This window comes from Nuphar pumila, unplaced genomic scaffold (assembly GCF_984573655.1).
Source record: "Nuphar pumila unplaced genomic scaffold, dmNupPumi1.hap1.1 HAP1_SCAFFOLD_395, whole genome shotgun sequence".
In the NCBI taxonomy this organism is placed as follows: domain Eukaryota; kingdom Viridiplantae; phylum Streptophyta; class Magnoliopsida; order Nymphaeales; family Nymphaeaceae; genus Nuphar; species Nuphar pumila.
In genome coordinates this window covers 11,860-39,766 of record NW_028323324.1, presented here as the reverse complement: position 1 = coordinate 39,766, position 27,907 = coordinate 11,860, and the positions used below count along the sequence as shown (strand labels likewise).

Sequence of the window (27,907 nt, the reverse complement as noted above, 5' to 3'; positions counted from 1 at the left end):
CATTGGTTCAAGGTCTCTGTGATGATGGTCTTTGATTACGCGGGAAGCAAGACATCGGCGATCGATCTGTTTGGTGACCTGGCAACCATCAGCGTTGTGGAGCGGACTTCCAAGTCAGCTGCTTCAAGTGTGGCGGTGCAGCAGTAATAGTACAGGGAGAACAAAAGACACAAGCATACTCATTGACTTGCCTTTGGGTGTATCTCTAGAACAATGCACACAGCTCGATCGAACTTCGCCTTGGCAGCGACGCGGCGTGAACTGCGACATGCAGGTGCTTATGTGTTGCCTCGCCTGATTGACAGCGCCGATATTAGCAGTCCATCACCTCAATGTCCATGTGTATGCACTGATGTAAGTAGACGCTTCATGTACTGAATTTTTTTCATTCAAATGGATACTTCATCTCTGAATGTCCTGCATTGCCTGGAACGTGAATTGACGAGGAGTCTGGTGCCACATTCATACAGGAAGAATCCGACAGTACAACCACAGGTTCTCCCAGGTCCTGGTCGCAGTCAATGGAATCAGTGAAAGGCCAGCAAGTTATCATGTGCGAGGGACACCTTGGTGCCACAAGTGCGGGTGTTGGGGAGATTATCACATGTAGCTGCAAGCTCCTTTTGCCTGGTCTTGCATGAGGATGATGTCTCGTTTTACAACACTACTGTATCCACGTGGACATGGCAATTCCAAGAACTACTGGGAATCAGTGCTACCATTACTTTCATCTGAGGCAAGCGTACCTGGACCAGCCTGACTTACCATATCCTGACCTGACATGTCTTCTTCATCGTCTTAAACCCTGCAAGAAAGGAGATCAGCCAAGGCCTGACCAAAAACGGCCCGTCAATTCCTTTGGGAGATCGTCGCACCCATACTCAACATCGTTGTCAAGATGTCAACTCCCAACAGAGATTCCAATTTAGTTGCCAATATCCTACCTTGTGGTCGTCCAAGACCTTCAAGAAATTGGTCTTTTTAGGCCACAAGCTAGGACAATCCACGGTGCAGTGAACACAGCCTGTGTGAGCTTCTCCCAATGCTCATTGCAGTGATACTGAGAGGGATCAACAAACTCGTAAGTTTGGTTTTGAGTCTGCTTCGAAGGGCAAACAGCTTGCCGCTTCTGGCGCTTATGACAGTACGAGCCTGAACAGAGGGGCAAGCTTGACAGATATATGCAAAACCACGTGGTTGCCCGCTAATGCACACACACTTCCAAGGCACTGCAGAGTGCGGCGCTGCAACATATCTGGCTTTCCCCCGAATTAGGTGCCAACTCCAAATGTTGTCCAAATGTTGTCAAGGAGGTGTTGCCTATCAAACCCTGATCTGTAGGCAGCACCTCTGCTTCCTGCACTGGCATATTCACCACCTGCACTCCTCCTTAGATCTGGAGGAGATGCGCCTAGCAACCGGCTGCTTTTTAGGGGCTGTGAAGATATCAGAGATATTCAGGTCGTGGCAAAAATGTCCACTGAAAATTTCTGCACCTCTCCTTGCCAATTGGCCCCTACCCTCGGGCGTCCGACTGCTCGATGCCCGGGGAAACGACATGCTTTTGCCAATATACACCATCGAGTACTCTGTAAAGTGGTCGAATGCTTATCGTAGCATTGTTTAGAGGCATCCTTGAGAAGCGATCAATGTATGGAATAGGTACATCCGCGATGTGTATCAATCTCTGGTCTATAATTAGAGTATCAGGCTGCCGAGCCTCAGTACGAAGGAACTGAGGAGCAGATGAATGGATTACTTTGATAGCAAGTTACTGGCGCTGTGGCGGCCTGTGAGAGAGCCTGTGTCAGGATGACACGAAGATGTTGTGGATGTGCAGATTGCTGCGTCACCAGTCGTGCTGAGTGAAGATGTCCCCTGCCGAGGGTTATCACGTTACTACCTTCTTTGACAATACATTCAACAAACAGTTTTTGAGTGGCAGTTGTTACAGATACAGTAGAGATCGAGAATGCTGGTTGGAAGGTGCGACACATCTGTATCTCTCCAAATTTCCGACGTTTTTCTATCATGGCAGGAATCTCCAGTTACAAACTGTGTACCACAGTTTACATGTACAATATATATACAGAAAGTCAGTGGCAAATGCATGTAAAAGGGTGGAAAAGAGTGTGCTTGCACTGAGCTACCACGACCGATTTTGCCCTTGCTTGGACAGCAATCAAGTGCTCCATGGTTGTCCATTGACTGAGATGCTATGTATGGGTGGCACAAATGAGTAACTGACCAGAGAATAACCTATGAGGAATCTTAGCTGGTACCCTATCATATCCAAGCATTCCTACCTGAAGGCCTCTCTCGTGCACACACTATGTTAAGTATCGCCAACAGGCGAGTGCGAGCCGTTATTGGCTACTTTTCTTCGACAATAAAGAATGCTATACTGAGAACTCAACACACCACCTCGCAAAACAAAGGTCTCGGTGTGGATCAGTGGTCTTCTGTAGTTCAGGGAACGAGCACGCACAGGTCACGATGCGTCATGGGCATCTGGATGCCTCTTATCGGTAGCACGCCGCAACATGATACGATCTGGATGATCTCAAAAATGCGGTCCAGTCGGTAACAAACTGGCATGATTGCGGCTTGCAGCATTATCCAATCTCACATGTACGGGCGCATGCTCAAACCCATCATCCTTGAAGAGGACCAACCAGATCAGGCTCAGAACATCGAGACGAGCGTCTACTTGCGGCCAGGCCAGTTGATGGGAAGCATTCCGGAGGCTTCCTCCGGCGACTCCTTGATCTCCTGCGACTCTCCGACGCCTCGGGCGGCGTAGTCATCCTTCAGCCCATGATCTGCACAACATGGAGTTCAGGGTCAGCTCAAGCGCGCACATTCCATCCGCGGAAGTCGGAAGTCTATCCTGCTTTCTTGCACTTTGTGGTGTTACGGTCACACCGAATATAGCCAGCATGCTGCAGATCTGTCTTGTCCACAATCGGCTTTCCATAGGAGACCGGGTTCCCAAGACAATAACAGCTTTCCATAGGAGACCGGGTTCCCAAGACAATAACAGCAGCAGGAGGTGATGGGAACCTTTACTCATGTTGCAAAGCAGGTGTCATATCCTGACTGGTATGATGATTCAAGCAAAGGGATGGGGGCTGGGAGCGAACAGAGAGGAAGCAGGGAAATTAATGCGCACCACTGCCTTCCAGGATCTCGCGGCTGCACACATCCACAGCATCAGCGGTGCGAACAAACACCCACTCCTTGCCGACGGCCTCAAGCAAATGAACCCTGCCGAGGTGTGCCTTGACGCTGGCGCTGGGGTTGGAGAGGACCATTTGAATGCCCACGTGCTTCAGCTCGGTCACCAGGTCCAGCAGCGCGTGCATGCCTGTTGCGTCGATGAAGGGGACAGGGGAAAGGTCCAGAATGACGAACTTGATGGGGCACAGGACCGGCTCCTTCTCGGCTTCGGCCAGGTATTTCTCCAACGATGAGCGGACCCATTCGACATTGGCAAAGTAGATGGGCGCATCCACACGCATGATAACCATGCCCTTTTGCTGGATGGCGTTGGGGTACTGCTTGGTGCTTCGGTAAACGCCTGCAACAGAACGTTGATAAACAAAGGACATCTGTGAATATGACAGTTGTGAAATGGAGGGACCCATGTTCAGGGGAGAAACGACTCGCAGACAGGGTACTGGAGTCGATGTGGATTGACAGGGTCAATAGCCATCATATGTACGCATCAATTGCACAAAAAGCAGACATGGGTCACGAGGATGCGCATTTCAGATGTGTACGCAAGCAATCCCGACGTCAACACATGCCGCAGGAAGTCTCAGATCCGCCCGGTGCACACCTGTTCCGGGCAGACGGCCAAGGGAGGCAGTGTGAGGGAAAGCTGACTGGTAAATGACGAGGATGATGGCGAGGCCGATGGCGACGGCGAGGCCGATCTCAACTCCAGCAAGGATGGTGGTGAGGAACGCAGCGATCCAGACAAGGAAGTCCAGGAAGTTGGCCTTGTACAGGAAAATTGCCTCCTTGCCCTCGAACAGTCCGATACACGCTGACACGATGATCGCTCCCAATGCGTTGTATGGCACGAGCTTGAAGATGGGCGTCAAGAAGAGCAGCACACACATGACAACGATACCTGCACGCTGGTGAGGTTAGTTAGGATGGAGGGGGGGGCTGGGGCCGGCTGAAGGGGGGTTCAATTGCTGATGGGCGAGGCAGCTTTGTGTTCACGCCAGGTGTGATGGAACGCCAAAGGTTTGCAGTCAGGTTGCTCACAGGCACACAGAACGCTCAACATCTGTCAATGCAGGGGACCACATGCTAATGCTCACATGCGCCCAGAACGATCAGCATCAAGCTCACCTAGATACTACTTGGAGTCGCAAATACTCATATGTATGCAGTACTCTGAATAAAAGAGTAACATCACTGACGATGAAGTATGGTTGATCGTCGTGAAGATGGAGTGCTTGCAGCAACACGCCAAGTATTACTTCCCAAGTACTACATCAGTAAGCTGGTCCCTGTGGAGTGTACGAAGATGTCGTACTTGTGAAGACACCATAGAGGCCGGTCTTGGAGCCGACGTCGGCGCTGACAGCAGATCGTGAGAATGATCCCGTGGTAGTGTAGGCGCTGAACATGGAGCCGAAGAAGTTGGCAATGCCGAGGCCGATAATCTCCTGAGTCACCTGGATCTGGTACTTTCCTTTGCGGGCAAGCATCTTGGCAATAGAGATCGACTCCATGAAGTCGACAAGCATGACAATAATGGCCAGCTTCATCTGCTCACCAAACTTTGTCTCGCCCTTGAAGAGAGGGCCCCAGGTGGAGATTGTAGGGGAGGGCAGGCCTGAATGTCCCCGAGGTGTTTGTCACTAAGTATACATAACAGGCTAGTCCAATCTCACATTCATCATTGTAATCACATGTCCAAGAACGCATCTGCAATCCATGCCAACATGTTATGACAAGCAGCAGCATAATGCATTATGGAAAGTGCCGCTGCAGCTTCGAACCCCCCTTCCAAACACTGTCTTGTTGACGGTCTGACATCCAAACGACATATCCCTTCCCTCCTCACATGACAGCCAACCATGCAGAACACATGGTTGCATGCACATGTCAAGACCACACATTGTGGCTGGCGTATCAATGTACTTCCATCAATGTTAGTGCTTCGACAGCATGTGACTTAACACACTTTCGTGCCAAGAAATAAAATAAAGCATGCATTATCGGGCATCTGGACCCGAAAAACGACAGGGTATGGCGAAACACTGATCATGGGAGTCACTTTCGTGCCAAGAAATAAAATAAAGCATGCATTATCGGGCATCTGGACCCGAAAAACGACAGGGTATGGCGAAACACTGATCATGGGAGTATCGTACCTGAGGGGATCTTGGCAATGATCTTGATGCGGCCATCTCCAAGGTCCATGGCCTTGACGAAGATGATACCCAGGAGTGCGACAGTGATGGGACCAATAGCGCGAAGCCACGAGACCCTCTTGAAGCGTTTGGCAACGTACTTGATAGAGAGCAGCAAAATGAGCCAGACCGAGAACATGAGGGCCTCGCGCCAAGAGGAGTGGTCCCATACTTTGCTCAGTTCTCGGATGGTTTCGATGGCGGTCGTAGTGTTAGGGATCTTGACTCCGAAGAAATACTTCATTTGTGACAGGCCGATGATGATGGCGGCGCCCGAAGTGAACCCTGAGATGACGGAGTGCGATAGGAAGTTGGCCAGGAAACCCAGTCGGAAGACTCCAACAGCGGTATACAGGATGGACACCAAGAATGCAACCTGGAATGTCACGATGCGGATATCAGAAACACGTTCGTTCTTTTCGTTGTTCAGTACTCTTGTTTAGCAGCACGCGAGATTGTACTAGCTTATTAGCGTCAAGTAACCAGTAGATGCATGGCAAAAAATGCACCTGGAGCGCGACTGAGATTCAGCATGATACTATGAGAACGGGATGGTAGTTGCGCAAGTGGCACCTGGAACGCGATCTGAGATTCAGCTTGATGCAGGTATCAGGGACAGTAGTGCAGATGCACTGGGCAAATGGCACATAATCGGAGCTATTGCAGGGATCTGTTGATGGGAGCTGCTCTCTGCTACTCTCGTGCCATGACATGACTGAAAGTAGCAACAAAAGTCAAAGTTCGGTGATGGCTGTTCAGCAGGCATCTTTGCCAGGCAGTCTACCAGTCGTTCTCGGTCTAACCAGCGAGTGCGTAGACAAGCAGCTAAGGCAGCAACATACTTGGATGGCGCAATCGTTGTATTCCTGCTGGAGCTGGATTTGAGCGTCGCCCTTTGGTTTGCCATCCTTGATTGCCGATGAGCCTTCGATGATCTCATGCAAACCAGTGTTGAGCAGAAGAGACGTGACGGCCACAGGGCCGACAGCCAGCTGGGGGGACGATCCAAAGGCGGCATAGATCAGCACTGGCACAAACGCACCATAGAGCCCGAACTCAGGAGGCAGACCGGCAAGAACGGCGTACGACATGCCCTGAGGGACCACCATGCATCCAATCGACACACCAGCGATGAAGTCTCTGAGCAAATACTCCTTCACCTGCATCAATTGCGTCGCCTGATCAGTTGAGCAGCAACCCTTGCAAAGTGAATCTGGTCTGCATACCACTAAGGTGAATTAACAACACCAGCCAAATGACTAACTCACCCTCATGTGACATCCATGCTTCTCAACAAATTTGCAGGGCGTGCTGCGAATACATGCCTGGTTGATGCAGGGCCATTAAGGCCATTAAGGTTAGGTATACCTAACCAGGGCGTGTTGCGAATACATGCCAGCCTTGCAACAGTTTAACTCAACTCCCTAGCGGAATAGTCGACAAGCTTACCAAGTCCACATGATAGGGTGATTGATGCACGAACTATTTCAGTAGGGCAGATTTTCACACCTTATACTTCTTCAGCCAGCTGATGCAGGGCAAAACCACAGCACACCAGTCCAGGGGCGTGTAGGTGGCTGTGCGGTGCTCATGAGCAGCCCTCTGGTTGGCAATCCAGTTGCTGATGCGAGCCCCCACGCTTTGGTCTGGCGAGTGGCCCTTCGTTGCTTCATTGTCGTCGAACACTCGGGTGTAGGAGTCCTGGTGCGCTTTGGTGTCGGACATGGTTACTAGAACTTCTTTGGCCCGTCAACTGCAGACCACCCATCGAATCAGCAACGTACCATATAGGCATTGCGAAATGCAAGTGATGAAGGGAATGGAGGGCAGGAGTACGAAATGCCTAGGTGCGTTCGTATGGTCAACGAAACGACTAGATCTACTCATCTGCGCTGTGCACAAATCTTGCGGGTTGCCCAAACATGTGGGACCCGACAAGAACACGTTTTTCTTCAATCATTTCATCTCGGTCTTTCAGGCGCTGTAATTTCGGCCCAGGGTGTTGTTGGCGCCGTCACTGCACATTATGTCGCTTCCGACGGCAACGCGTGGTTGTAACATCGGTGGTTCCCGGGGTTTTGATCTCATGCCAGTACTAGCACACCGAACGGAACAACACTTTTGCTGTGTCCAAACATTTCTCAGGAACTCTTCCCCTTGTTCGGTTTTAAAGTCGCGAAACGTTGGAGCTACATAACTAACTCTACTGTGAGGTACTAAGCCACGAAAGTGCGTAACTGACCAGTGTGGTTATCGAGGTAACGCTCGGCCAGCAAAGGATTATACCAGGTGCAAAGAGTGCGCGCAGCATGAAGGTGATTCGGTGATCGGGGGTCACATTGCCGCGGCAAGAACAATGGTTCCGCTCAACAGAAAAACAGTTATCAGAGCAGACGGTCATGTTCTTCACACACGCCTACGTGCAATCGATCGAACATTCAGTTTTGTTCCGTACTTTGATGTAGGCAAACTAGCAAGAGCTGAACACCGGCCATTCTGTGAACAGCAGAGCTGTGCACATTGGCTACACCACTGACAAGCAAACACGCAAGCACGTAAACGCGCCACACATGTGCATATTCCAGACGAGATACACAACGAAATGAATCTGCATGAATGCAATACATCGTGTGCAGGGGTTCACAGACTTGCTTTGCGCGCACAGGCTGCACGCGAACCCTTGCGAGTGCGACATCGACATGAGGAACCGTAGGGTGTAAACAGAGATGCAAGCAAGACATAATGTAAACTTTGCATGAGTGTCTGTTTCTCACTTGATACGCTCTTAGTTTCAGGCCTAAGCCCCTCCTGCAGCGAGGCAGGAGAGACCTTCGAGCGGTAGGGTTAGGCGTGCACGCCACACAACTCGTCCACCCAACATCACTGAACGCGCTTCGTACCGTATTAGACGCGAAACGTGCATCAGCCGTTGATAACAAAGCTGTCGATCTGAAGAGGGGATGGCCACCGCTCACCTTGTAGCTTGCGGGATGCTTTTTGGTGGGCAGACAACCCAGTTCAGCACGAATGTCAGTTACTTCTGAGACCTTGTCGCTCAGAGAGACTTATATAATAAATGACCATGCATTGATGATTCAGTGCAACCGATTTTTAACGCTTCTTGCCGTATGTCGCAGATTCTATCTCACAAGGAGTAGATAGCTTGCGCTGAAATCTCGAGGCACTCCGCTGTCGCAGGTGATAATGTACGTAAACATCAGTGCAGCCCTTGTCGCAGAAGCTGTGAAAAGAATGGGTTGGCTTGCAATTTTTTCATCAAAAATAGAAGGACGGGTGCGGAATTGGCCGCCGGTTTAGGCTGATGGCTGGACAGGCCCAGGAGGCCTCAGGGCTTGGTCACACATTCATTAACTGCAGACATCACACCCCACAAAACGAATCCGACTTAACATCATGGATGACGGCTGATGCATAGCGCACTTGTCCGATGCAACACAAACGCGTCCTGGACAGCTCTTGCATCAACGAAGACAGGAGCAATGACCATGTCCCCTGCGTTGCTTAGGTAATAGCGGACCCGATCAACTGTCAGGACCAAAACGTCACAATTTCATCATTCTCTTGCTTAACAAAGTTATCTGGTCGATCGTGTTGCCTAGAGGTCTGAAAGTACATAGGGTCTGGGGTCGAAGTCGCTAGAAAAACTGCACTGCAGTTACGTCACCGCTGGTAACGAGTACGTAACCAGTTTACGTCACCTCGTGGATGCTTTTATTTTTTTTGCGGATGCATCCGAGGCGCTGTTCAGGTGCATTATATCATGTTCGATTACAAGCCGTAAGCGTGGTATGTTTGGCGTCATCTTCCTGGTGTTTTGTAACTCGTACCACGCAGGTGTGGTTTGACTGTGCAAACAGCACTATGCTTTCCGATGTACATGTATGCCTTGCATGTATCGGAAAGTCCAGAACGTAATTGTGGATGATGGTGTCAATATCCCATGATATTCTAGTTTAAGATGGCCACATGTGCGCACAAGGAAAGCACAGAACCTGCATAAACGTCTAGAGAGCGCAGAATTGCATCGCCAAAAAAGTGGATACCTGGGTGCAAAGTTGTACATAGCAACATGGAACAGAGGTGCACTTGTACAATGACAATCACGGTGGGGCAAGTGAACTATGCAAAGTCGCAAAATGTGTGTTGCCTTCAAAAGCTTGTGCCTGTGGATAAGTCTAGTATACTCAAAACCATCAGTGTACATCAGCACCGCAACGTTCCTAGTCGCTTTCCAACCCCGTAAACAAGCACCACCAAATTGTATTGACACATCGGCGACATACCGCAGTCTACGATGCATCGTTGTGGTATAGTATAGCATTCGGGCTGAGAACGCACATGTACACACCCAACGTTGGTTAACCACCAATTGATTGCTCAGCGCAAACTACGACATACATCAGTACGCAGAGACAGACCCACTCCAGCACAAGCTGTAACACACCCTGGCGACGGTAAGACACCTTTGCGGCCGACGTTCCGTAATTGCTGACGCTCCGGAATTGGAACTATCAGGCCCTCAGAAAGCACTGAAGTCGCGTGCGCGAAGATAGTAGTTTAAGACACATCGTAGACTACTATCTTCTCACGGCGTGAGCCACGCGCAGCTGGCGGTGCTAACACACTATCGAATAAAGTTTGAATTCAAACTTGCTGCCATCGTTCCCTCTGAACTGGCTCGATAGGATTCGCTCGAACAAACCGCGATTCAGACGGTAATTTCCGTTTACCTGAACCAAATAAATCCCGGTATGACGTACGTATATGGCCCATACCGTATGGGGTTCTCGCACCCGCTGAAATCGTTGCCATCAATGGCAAATTGCCATTTGCAATTGCTCCATGCCTCATTCAGGTATCCGGCGTTGAAACGGGCAATGTTGCCATTGTGACTCATTCAGGTATACCTCTAGGCTATGTTCAAAATTTGTGCGTGCGTTTCACCTATCCTGGCAAATTTAAAGTTTATATAAAGTCCATGCCCCATGGATGGAGCCAATCCATCCTGGGCACGCAAGCAAACGAGCTACCTACAAGAGATCAACAAGTAGAGGCCAAGCGCTGTTTGCTGTTCAATACACCCGTGTTGTCTGGTTAACGATTAGAATGGTGAAATTGGCCGAATTACTCGCCTACACCCACTCACTGAGTCAAGGCTCTGGTCAAGCAGGCATTATGTATGTCAGCATGTATGTGGGAAGTTGACAGCCGCTGATTGTCGCAATTTGGTGCCTTAGAGCTCTGGTCATGGCTGTTCAAACTGCCAACGCAACTGTGCCCACTCATCAAACTCCATACTTTGCCACCGACGAGAACGTCAGAACCAGTCACAGAGTCGGGGAATGCAAACAAAGCAAAAAAAGATTCGCCACCCGAGATGGTAAGCGTCGACAGCTATGGCTGATCTCGCGCCTAAACGTCGGGAAACGCACACTACATTTCCCCATAGCACTTGGCATGGTTGAGCGCCATGGTCGTCCCTTGTCCCTAGCTCGATACAGTGACCTGATGCACAGGTCAATGCCATGCAAATCCACCTACGTGACAAGATGCATACATTTCACCATGATTGTCATTTCTTCCACAACATGATGATACTCGTAATGGATGTTCCGACGAAAATTGATCTCCCCTGACTTGGAGACGTGACACGGCACCGCCAATGTGAATAGGCTCTAGCGAATGGGACACTAGCGTCCGTGCCAAGTCATGCCTTCACCATGCCTTCAACAAGGCAGCTCGACACTCAGCAACCGTGCAGCATCGAGCATCCGTAAATGGCATCTACTTCGAATGAAAAATAGCCGAGGGTTCTTTTTTGGCAATGCAGCTGCCAGCAATCCATCGATTCAGTTGCGAAGGTCAACGTCAACTCAACACCCATGGTCAACAAGGTGCAGCTGAGTGATGGGGTATCCACTGATTAACAACACTGCCGTATCTGTGACCCACAGACTGGGAGAGAGAGCTTCGTGCGATGAGACCAGAAATTGGCGGAAGCGTTGCCAATGTCCATGTGGATACGGTCATGTTGTGAACAGACACATCATCATCAGACCTTACTTCCCGATGGACTTCCCAAGTAGTTGGAGTTGCCGATGTCCACGTGGATGCGGTAGTGTTGTAAAACGATACATGATCATCACTTAGCTACGGCAAGTGACCACTCAGGTGCTACCGGGGGAGCGTGGTGGTAGCTCTGAGTGAAGGCGTTCAGGACCCATGCCGTCCAAGGCAGATGCAACGTTGCCAGGCTGCTTGGGGCTGCTGCAGTCGATTCCCAAGGCAAACGGCAGAGTGGCGCTCCTCCGGGCCCTCACAATTGTGTTGCCATTCGATGCTGAGATGTCAGGAAGCGACACTGAGCTGGCCGCATGGCTAGATGTCTCTCCCAGTGCAGAAACCATCACCTCGTGGAAGTCTGGGACCATCCAAGTGCCCACTGCACAAAGAAAGGCTCTTTGTGAGTGAAAGCCTTGCACCTCGTCGTGCACGCCCAGAGCTTTTGGACAAAGTGCAGATGAGAAACCCTTCCTTGAGGTGGGCTACAGAAGGACATGACGGTGCAATGAGTCAACACCACTGCTGTATCAGCAGACAGTGTTCCGTCGGGCAGAGTGAAAGTTGGGTGCATTTACATGAATGTGGGGGACAGAAATGGGGGTTGAACCCCGTTTTGGCAAAACGCTGTCGGCAGATGATGCATCATCATCTGAGGCCCTGACCTAGGTGGTGTGTCACATGCCCAAGGTGAAGTAGAGCGTTGGCACTTGGCTGCTTTATGCTCCATTGTCATTGGGCTTCCATGCGGGCATGAACTGCTTGCATTTTTGGTGTGTATTACACATATAAGGCCTCAACCGCTAGGCGGTCTCAGCTCTCGCAGAACACCGTTGTTTAGTTTGATGGGATTACCATGACGATGGTCGCACTGTGAAAATTGTGCCCTACACAACGGCGTGGCACACGTTAGTGATGCTGCAATTCAGTCATCACATCATGAGGACTTGATGGTCTATCTTGATGCTGGGTGGGAAGCTTACCTGAGGGCTTCTCGGGCTGCGGCTCAGGCCTTGGCATTGGGGGTGGCTGAGCCAGAGCGCTGCTCCAGTAGTTGACACCAAGATCAGAATCTTGCTCGTATGAACTGGTGCCATAAACATGTGGAGTGACTACACCAACAGTTTTTTTTTTGTCCACTAGCTTACGGTGCAATTCTTTAAACGGGTCCTGCTCACGTTGGCTTTGACAAACGCCAGGGGTTGATGTCTTGACATGGGGAAGGTGCGCTGGTGATGGTTCCTGTGACGAAAGGTTCTCGACGAAAGACGAATGAGAAAGAAGTCGAAGGTCAATGACGGAATGCGACAAAGCTGTCTCCAGTTTCGCTACTGAACACTCCAGCTGGTGCACCTTTGCCAACGTTGAGATAGTGCAGTTTTCGAGACCTCCTGTCAGCTTTGCGATCCCTGCCTGCAGAGACGCAGCCGCGTCCGAAAGCCCTTGATTGTTGCTTCCTGAAGAAACATCTACTTCTTGTCTCACTTGCAAGCGTTCAGACATCATGTATGCGCATGCTGTAAGCTATCTCAAGAAAATTCGCTCATCAATTGGCGCTACGCCATTTATGGCCTATGCAGTTTGCGGATGACATCACATTATGAGTTATTCTTGCCAGGTCGTCTATTCTGGAATCAGGTAACCCATACTTATTGAACCAGCTGGTTTGAAGGCCTGCACGACCTTCATCTTCCGAACATTGCACACGGATGTTCACGTCGCTGCTTCCCCTGAGCAGTTGTGCGTGTTCTTTCAGCGCTGACAGTGGTCGTGTCAGCTTGGCAGCCTCCAAGCCCCGCCAAGGTCCTTGGCAAGGTCCTTGGACCAAGCGCAATCGAGGTTCGATGACGCGATCGAACGCGCACAGGTTCCTGGAGTTGCAAGCATATGAGCCTCCGTCATGGGCGAAGAATCTGCAAAAGGTATGTTAGCAAGCTTTACCTGCGCAAGTGGCTGATCCGTTTCTTGAGACGAGCACCCGCATTGGGTTTGATTAGGGTTTATATGTGATCATGACGGCATTGCGCCTTTCTGCGTGCGATAATGTGGCGAATGTTGACAATACTGATACGATCACGCGCAGAATGGCCCTATCTCTGCTGCGCTCAAACGGTGAACAACAACTCCGATGAAGATAACTTGCACTAGCCCGGATGGACACCCGTGTGTATACCCGATGTGCGTCGTCCGCACCCGCTTGCCGTGCGCAACAAACGTTCAGTCACCCAACAGAGGACATGTTGCTGCGTGCCAGTAGTCAATGCATTTTTCATGTGCAGTTGTGTTCGAGACTTGCCGCGGCAGCACGCTGCAGGCTGCGAGGTTACCAGCAAGGTCGACTTCTCATGCAAGTGTGCTCATGCAAGTGTGTTCACAAAGTGCCTTGGATCCGTACATATTTCACACGCGTGCGTGACCACACTGGAATAGCCGGGTCTTTCAAACGGCGCATTGGCGACCAACAATGGACGCGGCCCTGTTGGGAATGACCTGTACTACTGACAACAGGATGGCCTGGCGTTTCTACTCATGTTGTGCATAAATGAGGGCGTCACCTGTGCTTGCATGGCAATTCAACCAAGCAAACACCGACGGACCGACATCAATGGCAGGCCATTGCATGTAAGTGCGTTGTGGCAACATTGCCGTTGTCGTTCTTCAACGCATTGGCTATTTTGCAGCTTCCCACGGAGAAGTACCATCTGGCGATGCTCCCGACTCCCATTCACATGTGGCAAGTGCCAGGCGTACCAGCGGGAACAGAATTGTACATCAAGCGAGACGACCTTTCCGGCATGCAGATGAGTGGGAACAAGGTATGTACAAAAATGGAGTCGCAAGCAAATGCATACCCTGCGACCTTTAGAGATTCGCCAAAAGCCCTGTATTTCAAGGCCTCTTGTGTGCTCATGTGATGTCAGGATGCGGCGCGGAGCGTGAGACGGGGTGCCCAGCATCGAGAGCTTTAAGGCACACTCGCTTATGCTCCTCTGTCTCACAGTACTGGCACCAACGGGACGAACAAAGCATGTAGCGATGGCGAAAATATGCATGTCATACGGTTTATGTTCTCAGCTGATTACAAGGAGGATTATCAAGATACTATATAGTATCTTTGTCTATGTATGTATGATTACATCGAGAGACAGAATAACGACAGCACAAGCCGCAGACAACAAACACAACACACTCAAACGAGAGCTGCGCTCATTGAACGTCAGCAGTTGGAACAGTCAAGCCTGCAGTGAAACAAGTGCCCGTCGCACGCGCCAAAGCGCCGAGGCCGCGACGGTACATGAGCGCGTTGCCGCGGCACAAGCTGATGCTCAGCTCTTTCAGCGCGTTGCTGACGAAGCCAGCCTTCACCACACGGCCACCAGCGTTCGCCAACACCGCCAGGGAGTTCAACAGCTCCATCGCCGGCGTGCCCATTCGTCCGAAAGACTCGTGGGAAAGCGGGACGAATGCGTAGCCAGTAGGGTCTGCCGTCTCATACTTTGCCCGCTTCGCGTCGTCCCGCACCAATGCTGCTCCGCCTGCCACACGCGCCGCGCGCACGTAGGTTGACGCACACGGGTGCACCACCGAGATGTCGACGACAGTGAGCCCGTCCGGTAGGATGAGCAGAATGTCACCGCGCGAGTCTGTGTGCCTCGCTGACACGGCAGCTCCTCTTGCGCCAGGCAGCGCGCGGATCGCTGGTTCCAATGACGATGCGGTTCCCGAGCGGCTTATGATGCGGCGCCAAGATCTATGTATGTATGTATGTATGATTACATCGAGAGACAGAATAACGACAGCACAAGCCGCAGACAACAAACACAACACACTCAAACGAGAGCTGCGCTCATTGAACGTCAGCAGTTGGAACAGTCAAGCCTGCAGTGAAACAAGTGCCCGTCGCACGCGCCAAAGCGCCGAGGCCGCGACGGTACATGAGCGCGTTGCCGCGGCACAAGCTGATGCTCAGCTCTTTCAGCGCGTTGCTGACGAAGCCAGCCTTCACCACACGGCCACCAGCGTTCGCCAACACCGCCGCAAGATCTATGTATGTATGTATGTATGTATGTATATATATATATCCGTCCGCATTTCCTAGAACGTTCCGGAGTCATCTAGAACGCGAACTCTACAGAACGTCCGGGAAACCTCTGTCGATGCCTTTGTTCGTGCCGACTTGCATGTGCGTTTTTCTCTTCGCGTGCGTCCGTGTATGACGCTAAGTGACGCAATGTCAGCCAACGCGTAGTTGAGCATTCGTACGCATTTCACTAAAACCTTCTATGCATCAAACTCTCTACAACTTTATGGAGGTTTCCATGTGTTCGTCACGTTTCGTATGTGCAATGTTCTTTCCATGCGTCCATACGTTTTGGGACGTTGGTGCATCGAACCCTATTACAGCATGTCCTCGACAACGTCAATCGTTGCGAACCACCAGCCTAGGTGAACAGAAACATGCATGACTATACCATACTTGATAATCAAGTCTTGGACAACCAACTCATCGACGCGACGTAATGTCAAGAGTATGCTCACGAACCGAACCGCTCTTTGAACTGCTTGCCATCTATCGACAAATACATCGACAAACACAACATCGAACGAACAGCACCCTCAGAAAACGCTCAACATTACATTGATCCATCGTTCAACCATCAACGTGCAGAATGCATCATTACCTCAACGGCATTCAACCTAATTGACGGAAACTTTCGAAACGTCCACGTGCATCCAAGACTGAGATACAACAATGTCTGAAGCCTCTGGAGGTGTCAAAGGCCGTCATACAAGTCCGGGAGGCTCGCCCCGGGGCGGGCCCGGAGGGTCCGCAACGGCTTGTAGTAATAATAATATAATAGACAAAGACATTTATAAGTATTTTGATACTTCCAGCCACAATTGCGCCTCTCGGTCACCCTTCTATCAAAATGACACGCAGCCCCTCGCGGCCATGCCGGGGACCAAAGGCGGCAATCGTAGCATTCAGGTGAGGAAACTGGAGTTTTTAATGGCGGAGGCGAAGCGGGAAGGGTGCGACTGTGTCATCACCATCGGAGGGATACAATCAAACCACTGCCGAGCGACGGCCACCGCTGCACGCTACCTCGGCCTAGAGGTCCACCTCATATTGAGAAACACCGCCAATGGATGTGAGCAAGACCCTGGCCTTGTGGGAAACCTACTCGTGGAACGCCTTCAAGGCTGCTACATCCATCAGGTGCCGTACGCTTGCTAGACCCCGACCCCGAGAGTAGCACAGAAGGAAATACACACGACATTGTTTTGTTCTTGTGGGAACCCTCCTTGTGGAACGTCTTCAAGGTTGCTACATCCATCAGGTGCCATACGCTTGCTAGACCCCGACCCTGATAGCACCCCAAAATGATACACACGACATTGGTTTGTTCAAACCCTCCTCGTTCAACGCCGTCAAGGCTGCTTTGTCCATCAGGTGCCTTGTTCTCGCCTCTGCCTGCAATCTGCCCGCAGTATTTTGCCACACCGTGTGATTTGTGGGCCCAGATGCATGAAAATGCATGTATGTTCTTTTGTGACTGAGATGGGGTCGAACCTGTATCTGGCAAAGCACTGCTTTCCCGGGACACCGGACCCAAAACAAGCATCAACATGCCGAGATGTTGTCCCAGCTCCAAGTACTACTTGGGAATCAATGCTACCATTGCCAATGCCATCACCTGAGGCAAGCATACCTGGATTGCCATCCTCAAACCAAACGTGGTTTCAACACCTGCTGGCCAACCACAACACTCACATCAACAACACATATGGGGTGAGATGCTGTAGGCATGCCACTTTGTATTGGCATATTTCGTGGAAACCAGGCCAGCTGTCACGCAAATTGGGGCGATGCTCTGCAGCGTGTTGGCTAATGGCATGACACAGTCTGCGTCTGATTGTTCGTGTGGGCGCTATCAGGCGTTGACGTATTGTTGCGGCCAAACAGATGAGAGATTACTGCCGCTTCTGAGGGGGCTCCTAGCGGGGGGTGGTCTAACCTGCAGTTCAAACTCGATCAAGTTCAAACTCATTCTGCCGACGTGTCAGTCCGACTTGAAAAGAAAGCGCGGTGATCATGCCAGTCATGACGAGTTTGCCTGGGCAAAGTTACTAAGGGAAGGGCCCCAATCCTCCATTGTACACGTGTGTGCTCACTGGGTAAGGGCGCAGCACCCCAAATGACGATGCATGTCTTCGGAGTTGAGTCTTTTCCGAAACATTCTTGCATACATAACGACCTCTGCCGTGTCTGTCGTCGCCGGCTGTTGTCTTCTTGCCGGTTTATCTAGCCCCTTGCACAGGCTGTTGGGACAACTTGCGTCGAGCCGGACAGTTGACTTGAGATACCATGCATCAAGCATCTCACATAGGCAACCACCAGCACCAATGGCGGGCATTTCTATTGCCCGGGTGTTTCCTGCATGCATTCGCCATGTCTTCAGCAACACCCACAGGGAAGTCACTTTGATGTTCACAGAGTGCTTGCGGCCTCAGCTGCGGCGACATCGCAGGTATCCAAAGCAGAGTATATGGCGGTGGGTTCAGTGCAACTAGGAGAGCAGTTGCGGGCTCAGCTTGAGGCCAGCGGCAAGAAGCCATACATGGTTCCCGTCGGGGGGAGCAATGCGCTTGGATGCTGGGGCTACATGCACTGCATGGACGAAATCGTTTCCCAAGCCACAGACCTGGACGTCAAGTTCACCGACATTGCCATGGTGCGCGACTGCAGACCTCTTGACGTGTCTTTCCGCCGTTTTCCATCACTGCCGTTTCCACCTGGGCATTGGCAACTCCAAGTGCAGCAGCCATATTGGTGTAATGAACCATGGTTGTGATTGCAACGTAGCTTTTGCAACTTAGGAAGGCGAATACGTATACACACGAAGGTGAGCACGCCTCACACAATGTTTGGCACAGGCCGGTCCATGGAGCCGTAATGTGCCGAAAATGAAACAGGCGAGTGTTTGCATTGCTTGATGGCATGTTGCCAAAACGTAAAAGCATCGTTGCGAGAGTTGAGAGCGCGCGCAGCGCGATCGAGGCCTCAGTGTTTACAATTGATGGAGCCTAGTTGCTGAAAGACGTGCTCACAGGTACACGCACACACGTGGGTGAGCTCACATGCCATAATCCAAACCAGACAGACTGAAACTGTACTGCAAGAGCTGACCGCGTAGCCGTCGAGGCATTGCTTCAATTATAAACATTTTTAAGCACAGAGGAGGTTTGGTTTGTTTCATCTCACTGGTCAGCTGTAATGCTGCATCTTGTTCCTTGCATTCTGGTCCAAAGTAACGTGCGATTTCAGGGCTCACAGCACATGCTTGCACACCAACACGGACAGTTCTTAGCAACACTTGATATTGAGGCGTACATCTCAACAGAGACACACACATCATCTTGTGACTAAGCGCACTTGCTATGGCCGCCGCAGCTCATCTTGTACACAAAATCCCGGGCATGTGTTTGCAGGCATGTGGATCTGGAGCAACAACAGCGGGGTTGGCTCTGGCGAATCGACTGAGTGGTTACGGCGCAAGGGTGTTAGGGTACGGGGTGTGTGACGACGAGCAGTACTTTTATTCGTTCATGGACGACCTCTTCAGAGACTTGGGGGCCACGAGCGACATGTGCAGCGGAGATGCTCGCAGCATGGTGAGCATGATTCAGTGTAAGGGAGCTGGCTACTCCATCAGTAGGTGTGTGCCAATAATTGAAAAAGAACGGGACAAAATCAATCAGGAATCACTTGAAGGCCCAAAAGCAACGCAAGCACCGACCTGTTCAGCCTGCTGAGAGGGCTTCGGCCTCAAGTCCGGGCGCAGCAAGCTGCACCTAGGGAACAGCAGGGGGCAGGCGCTGTACTAAAGCCACCCAGACACCATCGTCAACAACGTCAGAAACGACGGAGAGGGATTCTCTTGAGTCGGGATTCAATAACATTACCTACTACTGCTACTGTTGCTGCTGCTACTTATACGAATAATGACCTGTCGCGTCGTCATAGATCCTTGTCTTGTACCCTGCAAGGAAAGAGGTTTGCCACGAAAATGCTGAGTAAACAAGTCCTCGCGGGCCCCTCGGGCACGATTGCACTGTAGCTCGCCCTTCAGGCTCGCAGAGTGGGCGGAACGGTACATGGTCGAACCACGACGTCGCTTGACGTTTCATCCCACCCACCCCAACCCTATTGGTTGGGTTGGGGAAAATGCTGCAGACGATTCAGAAATGTCAAATTTGACGCTTTGGACATTTCAAAGACGTGAAACTTTCAAGACAATTTAAACGCATGGATGTGGACGTCATATGACGACGTGCTTACGTCATGAAACGATGGAGGTGTCAGACGTGTGCGACGGTTTGGATATCGCGCGCATTTTGAAGTCAAGATGCCAACTCTGTCGCTGTGACGTTGTGTACGAAAAACATTCGACGAGAGAATAGTACACGCCCGTGAATGTTAAGACGAGACAACGTCATATGGCCATGTGATGAGTCATCACTGATGATGTTCTGACACGATGGAGGTGTCAGTTGTGTTGGACGACTACGCGATGGACCGCTACCCTTCTGAGTGACAAGCACCATGGACGCATATCACAACAACATAACACACCATCGAGCAGGTCATCAATGCAACTCTACCACCTCAGCTGCATGGATTCTTCCTCGCACATTCTCACGATAGCAATCTCTCAGACAATGTTAGTTGTGGGCCGGGATGCCTGTAAATGCATGAATTTGGGGGGTTGATGTTGTAGGACATTTACAATGTCCATGCGGCAGTGTCATGAAAATATGTATCATGCTTACAGGCGCTTCGTCGCGCAGGGAATCAGAGCTGAAGACGATGCAGGATGTTGCAGTGGCGACGGGTGTGGTGCTGGACCCTGTTTACTCTGGGAAGGCACTCCACGCGATGCTCACAGACATGCAGGCTCGTCCAGATGCGTGGCAAGGGCGAAAAGTCTTGTTTGTTCACACTGGCGGTTTGCTTGGCATGTATGATAAAGTCAGCCAACTCCAGCCGTTGGTTGAGGGCATGAACCGGGTCTGCAGGATGCAAGTGGATGGGCTGCCGGCGTAGCCGCACTAGCACTATAGCTTTGCATCAAGACTTCACGTCACAAGTCATCACCTGTAGTTGGCTGACTTGTTGAAAGTGAATTAAATAAAAAGAATTATGCCGGCACAAAAAGGCAGCGTTGACAATTTATGATCGAGTATCAATGAAATGACAACCAGAGCTGAGTTTGCGCCTAAATGGAGGGATGCAGCATCCCCCACAAGAGGACGCAACTACGGAGGTTTGCGGAACGCCGGGTTGATGAGGTGACCGTCACTTTCTGTACATTCTATGCCACGTTGTGAATGACCACTGCCCATATGCTGCATTGAAGACTGTATCATTGCCAATGATACATCATTGGTACTGTCTGTGCAAGGAATTTGAAGCTTCCAAGCACAGCGATTGCATGGCACACATATTGCGAAAACAGAAATCATACGAGTCGTATCCTCGCCTTGATACTGAACCTCTGCGTGGTGGGACACTTGGATTGCAGAGCAATGAACGTGATGACAAGCTATCGGAGGTGAAAATGTAGCATCTAACAAACGGAGTATGTTTGGCTCAAGATGCATGGTGTGCTGATAGCAACTGGAAATTATAAATAAATCTGTGTAAACTACGAAGCGGGAAAGCAAAGCAGAAATAAACTGCAGACAAGGACGACTCAATTCAAGAACACACGAAAGAACATCAAACCAAACACACAGGAAAACAAAGAAAGAAAGAAAAGGACAATCAAAACAGCCAGCCGACAAGACTAAGGGAGAGCAAAGCAGGAGCGCTACAACACGACACACCAACCCCTCTACACCTCACCTGCCTCATCAACCGGCTGCTCACAACCCGGCATGAACTGCCGGCCCACATTCTGTGCAAAACAAAACATGGACCGGTAATACATTTTCCCGTTGCCACGGCACAAAGCACAGCTGAGTTCTTGCCGGACCGAGCGCACAAATGCTGCCTTCGAAACACCTCCACTTGCAGCCGCCACATCGCCAAGGTCCGACAAGAAACGCGAAGCCTCTCGCCCAAGGCGCCCGAACGAATCAACTGCAAGCGGTATTAAGTCGTAGCCGACGTCTTGACCAAGTGACTTAAACTGACGTCTCTTTGCCTGCTCCGCCCGCAACACGGCAAAACCCGCATCACGAGCCGAGCCACGAACGTAGGAAGCTGCGGTAGGATGCGGAACCACGCAATCCAAGACGACAATGCGGCCCTCCGGCATGACAGCCAGATTGTCGCCACGCCGCAGACCAGCAGCGCCATTGCAGTGGCCATGAGCGACCAGACTGCTGTATGCTGGTTCCGCACTGGAAGCGCAACCAGCACGACGGATGGCCCGACGCCAGGCAGAAGCCCAGATATCGTGGCGTAACGTTGCCATCCCAGCAGTTTGATTGCAGACCATCGCATGATCTGGCTTCCCCGCATCCCCAGCTCCACATAGACAAGGCGGAGCTGCTACCCGAACAGGCACCCCGAGACCTAGAAGGTGGCGTCCAGCTGAGACAAAATCCTCATTGCTAAGACGCGTAGTGGCAGCGCCAGGCAGCGCAGTGATCCACGCCGCGGAAGGACCAGGCGCAGCACTAAGGAGACGAGCCGCATCCCGTCTACCTGCGTCGGTGGCAACATACATAGGCGGTCGCAGTCACATTTTTAGGCTTGCCTCCAAGCTTGAGTAGAAAAAATATAGCGATTTGTCAGGTCAACATAGCACACAAATGCCTGCAGGGGTCACGCTCCCAGAAAGTTGTGTCTCATCATATCACATCCTCTTTTGGCGGCCATGGAATAGAAGAACTTGGTGGTGGCTGCGAGAGCTGATAATGAGCAAGCGCTCACGCAATGGGGACTCTGCGTGACCGAGCGTCCATCGCCTCATCAAATGCTCGTCGCATAGAGGCCTTGTCAGCTTCAGAAACAAAGCAATAGCTGATCGCTTCCCGTGCAAGAGCCTGCAGCTCACTCTCTGCAGCACACAAAGTCCCTCTCGGATTCATGGGCAATTGCAGATGAAACAAATATACCGCATAAACCTAGTGACCAGCGCTGGAAAACATCAAGGTCATGGTGGTACCTCAGCTCCCATTTCACACTGACCACAACTTGCCAAGTGTGACATCAGGCAAACGCAACGAAGAGCATGCAACATGCCAATCCCATGCACGCACGTCATTTCCGCGATCAGTGACATCAACGACAGGGCCCTTACACCGGTCCAATGTGAATGCGGCGTGGCACAAGTCTTGCATGCCGAGAACATCAGAAACACTCCTCTTGAAGGGACCGTCATGAATGGCAGGGCGAGCCAGTACCCACCCAAATAACACAACACACCGACGACCAGCTGCGCACCTGAGAGATTGAACGCAGCTGCAGCTAAACTATACTCTTGAGAGAGGGTGGTGGAAAACACCCCTGAGTCGTCGGTGCATAGGACGACAGGGTGGCCATCTTTGTGCAGGCGATGGAAGTGGTGGTCGGCGTAGCTTTCAACCGACTCCGTTCTGACATTGCTGGTCAGGCAGAGCTCCAATGGTATGCCGGACTGCTGTGAGTCACAAGGCCCCAGTTAGCGGCCAGCAACCAAGTGATAAATGAGCATCAAGTTGGAACGCATAACACTTATACAAGTGGCGCACATGGTGAACAAAAGAGAACAAACACAAAATCAATTGCGAAGCACACAAGGAACCAAACAGCGACGACGCCCATTACTGGACGAGGTTTGACACGGTCTGCGGCATAGCCATTGTACCCTGGAAACTGGATCGCTGAACCGCGCAGAGTTGGAATTGACTGCTTCTGGACCCAGCCATGAGTGTAAGGATGATCGGTTGCCTGTGCGTCGCAACCTTAGTGTACCAGATATACAGGCAAAGCAGCACAGCACATAACAAGACGCAACAACAGTGTCACACCCGCAAAATACACATGTATCGGAAAAATTGAAAAACAAAAACACCTGGGACTCACACCAACGCCCGAAAGACGTAGCGCACGTCACGGAACCACGCTACCTTCGGTGGCGAAGCCAGCCCTTCCGGCATCCAGCTACTTGCAGCTGAAGAATCCAGTGGCAACAACCGAGTGGCCGCCAAAGTGTAAGCGAACTTTCATGTAAACCACCTTTGGTTAGTTGCCTTTGTCAAGATGTAAGGTCGTAACCACAGCAAAGTGAAACACACACCAGCAGCCTGTCCTCCAGGTCTCCGTCCAAGCAGCACATGTGGCCGAGCCGGTCGGGCGCGAAGTCCAGCATGTGTGCGACCTCTTCAGGGTTGTACACTTCCCCCGCATGCAGCGTCACTCGTAAGCCCGCCTGCACGCAACTGGCCCCTAGCTGTGATTGGAGTGTTGCGTGTGAGTGCGTGAATTCATCAGCGCACGGCATTCAAACGATGAAACATGATCATGTGCTGCACACGTGGCGTGACGAAATGCATATACATATATATATATATATATATATATATATATATATATATATACATACATACATACATACATATATATATACATGTCGGACTAAGCGCCATCAGGACAGTTTTCGCGAATCCAAGGGTCTGCCTGTGGACGCTCAAGACATGCTCAAAGCCTTTACACCGTCCAGTGTTATACAAGGGCGACAAAGCTGACAAAAGGAGTCGCTCATTTAATCCATGTTACCACTAAGCGCCCAACGTTAACGCATGTTACCACTAGACGCCCAATTCCCACTCTGCTCATCGAACCTTTCAGGAAAGCACCCATTTCCTGCACGAACAGCACGAACCATATAAATCAACGTACGAACCTCTCTTGCAACTTGGAGTGCCGGTTGCCAGCTTTCCCAACAACCGACGCTGGGGTTGCCGGACAAGTCTATGCCCACCACTCCTTGTGCAATACGATCGATGGCTATCTGGACCTGCATCGGCAATTTGCTGTCAAAATCAGTGCTTTGCCAGAATGGGTTCGACCGCCATGTGTGTTCCCCAAATTTCATGCATTTTCGGGCATCCAGACCTGCAAAATCACATGGTCTGGCAAAATACTGGTCTCAATGATGCTGCCTTCTACGGCGTGTCTGGATCTGGGAGATACGACCTTCCTCAGGCTTCCTCAGGTTGACAAGCCCAAACAGAACGCCACATGCGACTTGGCAAACTGCGAACTCTTGGCGACCCAGAGAACGAGCCCAAGTGACCTCCAGAATGCGCTCTTTGTCAGCATGATGAGTATGCCTATCTACCAATTCCATATGGACAACAGTGCAAATTTGATAATGACTTAGCCTGCTTCGACGCGTATTGTGTCGACTCTTGTGATTGGCCATAGCATGGTCGTCCATGCCTGGAGAGCTGTGAAACCTTTAAAGACGTTTTCCTGGCGCTTAGAAGAGCGGTGCCGGTCAAGATGCTATCTCGATGCTGCTGAAAGCACCATCTTTCAAAGGTGCTATCTTAATGCATTTGAAATACTGCAACAAGCGCCATCCCACCGGACGGCAAGGCTCAACGCTTCACACACAACGCTCAAGGCTCGACGCTCCATACACAAATCTCAACGCTCAATGCACAACGCTCAACGCTGAGCCTTCGACGCTCGACGCCCGAGGCTCGACGCTCGAGGCTCAAGGCTCAAGGCAGTGCGCACCGTATGCAAAGCCGCAGCTGCGTTCTCCCGGCGGTCGATGCTGAGCAACACGTTGACGGTGAGAGGGCGCGTGCCGGATGTGGAGCATTCGTCCTGGAAAGCTCGTACTCCTGCAAGCAGCGCGTCCGTGTAGCTTTTTTTGGTCATGCCATGCTCCGGACGACACTGCACAGACAGGCCTAGCACGTTTCAGTGCACTCCAGCAACCTGAAGTATTGCTCGAAATTTGTCTACACTTGTGCAGATGGCACTGCCGATGAGCAGCCACGAATTGAATGCATGAATTGTACAACTGCGTTGCATGCAGCTCGAGAGAAAACCCACTGAAAAGCAGAAGCTGCTTAGTTGTCATCAACCGCGAGGGCGTTCGCTATATTTGCTACTGCACACTTTGGTGGGAACTTCGTTTGGTTCGTGCTGACCATACGGTCAAACTCCGGGAGACCGATACCAATCAACGTGACGCGCTTCATTGTTATTCGGCCATGGGCATTTCATGCTGCATCTGACATCGCTATCGCTTCAATTCTACGCACGGCTGTTTGTTAAATCCATTAACGTGAACTTGAAGGCCTTCGCATCACTAAAGCCTTCCACAAACCTCTCAAGTTGCATCCTTTCCAAGGGGGTTGCTGGTTGCATCACTCCACTCCAGTGCAAGACCAGCCACGGCTGACTCGCTTCTTGTCAACACCTCATGCTGGCATGTTCATGGTGTTCTATTTCGATGTGTGCCGGAGGACGATAGCGTGTTTGGGTATCTTGCGGTGATACAGCGCTATAGAACCAACGCACAGCAAAGATGATTCTGAAAGAGATTTCCGTGGATGGGCATCCCGGCCACCGACGGACACGATGAGTGAAACACACCTTCGGTGTTGAGCGAATTTCAGCATACATGACGTTATCTGCCATGAGGTCTTCACACATCTGCAAAGGTAATATTCTCTGAGCCGTGGACTTTGGAGACCCGCACACTCAGCGCTCAGTAGGCAGTAGCATCACCAGGCCAGCATTTGTATACATTGCTGGATAACTGAAATAACCAGTCATACAGTAGCGACCAGCATGTGATATGGTTCGACAGATAAAACGAATGAACGCGATGCTGCGAGGTCTCAAGAGCAATTTCACCCTGCAAGGTCGACAAGAACATGCAACTTCTAAAGAACCCTGCCTCCAGAAGTCCATTGTGCATGGCCAGCATTCTGGACATGGACGCAAATATACAAGGTGCATAGCACGCACCTCTTTTGCGATTCTCGTCACCAAGTCCAACCTTGTAGTGAGAGTGTGGATGACATCGAATAGCTTGAAGCAGTCGGACAGGGTGCGGTTACCTGCTACTCACCGCCAATTTTTAGATCGCCTTTGCAACGCTCGCGCCACGCTTTGCCTGCACGTTACTGTTTTGCGCACCTTTGCAAATCAACTTGTGGACGTCTTCGTCTAAGATGCCGGGCCCGTTTCTCGCGAGTTCTTCCAACGTGCTGTCGCGCACACTGCCGTTCAGATGCGCATGCAGCTCTACTTTGGGAAGACTCCAACAAAACTCATCCATATCGAAGAATGGTGAGACATGGAGCGTTATGAAGCGCGCATGCCTGTTTGTGTCCTTAGTGCGAACATGAAATACGCAGAGAAATTGCCATGATGACAAACGTATCCTCAATTCCGTTCCAATCAGGGTTCAATGCATCAATACAGCTATGTCGGGACCATTTGGACCACATTTTGGTACTATGCCATAGTCTATGGGTCTCGGAGGATGCGGGGGGGTTTTCGATTCGAGCAACAACAAACACTGCCGTTTTGCTCCCTGGGGATAGATGTGCACTGACCAAATCGTTGCGTGCATCAAAATTGCAGATCGCCTACGCTCAATGCCTACACACGGAATGGTACAGCAAATCAGCACTGTGCACGTACAATGCACAGGAAGTCGAAGGCGCAAGATTAATTCGACCTCTATGAGGGGGCAGAAGTGCTGATGGCTTTTCCCGCGATCCTGAAACTCTTTGAATGCTTGCTCTGGGTGGGAGCCACTGTAACGCATTCGTCAGGGGACATCGACATCGTGAGCAATGAGGACCACAAACTAGTCGGCAACGTGCTCGGTGTTACATCAGAGTGTGGAGTGCGCGCATCACGATCTTTTGCTTGAGGCCAGCGGACATTGCCCCCAGGTTCTCGTTGAGCAAGGCTATAAGCAGGGCATGCAAGAAAGACAGGCGGCCTTGGTCATCAACGAGACCCCAACTGCTACAAACCAATTTTCCTCCGCTTTGGTCATGTACCTCACCCGCGGCGCCGCCACCAGCTTGCCCATGTGTGACGCCGTGTCTGGCACGTGTGTGGCTCGATCTGCACCTTAATCCCATCTACAACAGCCTTGGCTTCACCTGCGACACTCACTCCATCGTGCGAGTTCCGCTGAATGCTGCAGGCAATCAGTTGATACAAGCTGACAACCAACATCTTCGACTTCCACGCCGTACCCGCGCCTTGTGTCACTGCAGCAGCATTTGCGTAAAAGTACAGCCCCGCCAGATTGCACCAGCACACCAGCCCGCTCGTTGTCAGCAAACGTGCACCCTGTAGCCTCCGCAGTGCTGCCGGCACCTACCACCGCAAGGCCGGAATCCTCCTT

At 51.2% G+C, this 27,907-nt stretch overlaps 4 protein-coding genes across 4 annotated transcripts; 1 reads left to right on the top strand and 3 right to left on the bottom strand.

The window, feature by feature from the left end:
* Positions 1-2,706: 2,706 nt before the first annotated feature.
* On the bottom strand, positions 2,707-4,127 carry LOC149810300 (proton/sulfate cotransporter 2-like). Its single transcript, XM_089994304.1, has 4 exons — positions 3,842-4,127; positions 3,202-3,580; positions 2,918-3,063; positions 2,707-2,822 (listed from the first exon to the last, which is right to left on the bottom strand). The coding sequence occupies exons 1-4, from the start codon at positions 4,125-4,127 to the stop codon at positions 2,707-2,709; spliced, it is 927 nt and encodes a 308-aa protein (XP_089850430.1).
* A 384-nt stretch (positions 4,128-4,511) lies between these two features.
* On the bottom strand, positions 4,512-7,160 carry LOC149810299 (proton/sulfate cotransporter 2-like). Its single transcript, XM_089994303.1, has 5 exons — positions 6,945-7,160; positions 6,704-6,760; positions 6,278-6,595; positions 5,397-5,811; positions 4,512-4,855 (listed from the first exon to the last, which is right to left on the bottom strand). Exons 1-5 carry the CDS (start codon positions 7,158-7,160, stop codon positions 4,512-4,514), a joined length of 1,350 nt encoding a protein of 449 aa, XP_089850429.1.
* A 6,200-nt stretch (positions 7,161-13,360) lies between these two features.
* On the top strand, positions 13,361-20,625 carry LOC149810298 (D-cysteine desulfhydrase 1, mitochondrial-like). The gene is made up of 6 exons (XM_089994302.1): positions 13,361-13,438; positions 14,198-14,332; positions 16,507-16,737; positions 18,050-18,253; positions 19,011-19,233; positions 20,354-20,625. Exons 1-6 carry the CDS (start codon positions 13,361-13,363, stop codon positions 20,623-20,625), a joined length of 1,143 nt encoding a protein of 380 aa, XP_089850428.1.
* A 1,832-nt stretch (positions 20,626-22,457) lies between these two features.
* On the bottom strand, positions 22,458-26,818 carry LOC149810297 (N6-mAMP deaminase-like). The gene is made up of 8 exons (XM_089994301.1): positions 26,677-26,818; positions 26,506-26,597; positions 26,128-26,187; positions 25,258-25,422; positions 24,416-24,529; positions 23,810-23,941; positions 22,697-23,170; positions 22,458-22,655 (listed from the first exon to the last, which is right to left on the bottom strand). Exons 1-8 carry the CDS (start codon positions 26,816-26,818, stop codon positions 22,458-22,460), a joined length of 1,377 nt encoding a protein of 458 aa, XP_089850427.1.
* Between the last annotated feature and the right edge of the window lie 1,089 nt (positions 26,819-27,907).

Bases quoted from the DNA above. Each gene is read 5' to 3' on its own strand.
- LOC149810300 (XM_089994304.1), bottom strand. From the start codon at position 4,127: ATGTGTGTGCTGCTCTTCTTGACGCCCATCTTCAAGCTCGTGCCATAC. The intron at 3,581-3,841 runs GTGTGCACCGGG...GTTCTGTTGCAG, and splicing joins TGGCCGTCTGCCCGGAACAG to GCGTTTACCGAAGCACCAAG. The intron at 3,064-3,201 runs GTGCAGCCGCGA...ACATGAGTAAAG, and splicing joins ACCGCTGATGCTGTGGATGT to GTTCCCATCACCTCCTGCTG.
- LOC149810297 (XM_089994301.1), bottom strand. From the start codon at position 26,818: ATGGATGAGTTTTGTTGGAGTCTTCCCAAAGTAGAGCTGCATGCGCAT. The intron at 23,171-23,809 runs GTGTGTGTTTCA...TGTGACTCACAG, and splicing joins ACCTGGAGGACAGGCTGCTG to CAGTCCGGCATACCATTGGA. The intron at 22,656-22,696 runs GTACCACCATGA...GCTGGTCACTAG, and splicing joins AGTGTGAAATGGGAGCTGAG to GTTTATGCGGTATATTTGTT.
- LOC149810298 (XM_089994302.1), top strand. From the start codon at position 13,361: ATGACGCGATCGAACGCGCACAGGTTCCTGGAGTTGCAAGCATATGAG. The intron at 13,439-14,197 runs GTATGTTAGCAA...GCTATTTTGCAG, and splicing joins GGGCGAAGAATCTGCAAAAG to CTTCCCACGGAGAAGTACCA. The intron at 14,333-16,506 runs GTATGTACAAAA...CGTAGCATTCAG, and splicing joins TGCAGATGAGTGGGAACAAG to GTGAGGAAACTGGAGTTTTT.
- LOC149810299 (XM_089994303.1), bottom strand. From the start codon at position 7,160: ATGTCCGACACCAAAGCGCACCAGGACTCCTACACCCGAGTGTTCGAC. The intron at 6,761-6,944 runs GTGTGAAAATCT...TGCATCAACCAG, and splicing joins GCTGGCTGAAGAAGTATAAG to GCATGTATTCGCAGCACGCC. The intron at 6,596-6,703 runs GTGAGTTAGTCA...CAATTGATGCAG, and splicing joins AGCATGGATGTCACATGAGG to GTGAAGGAGTATTTGCTCAG.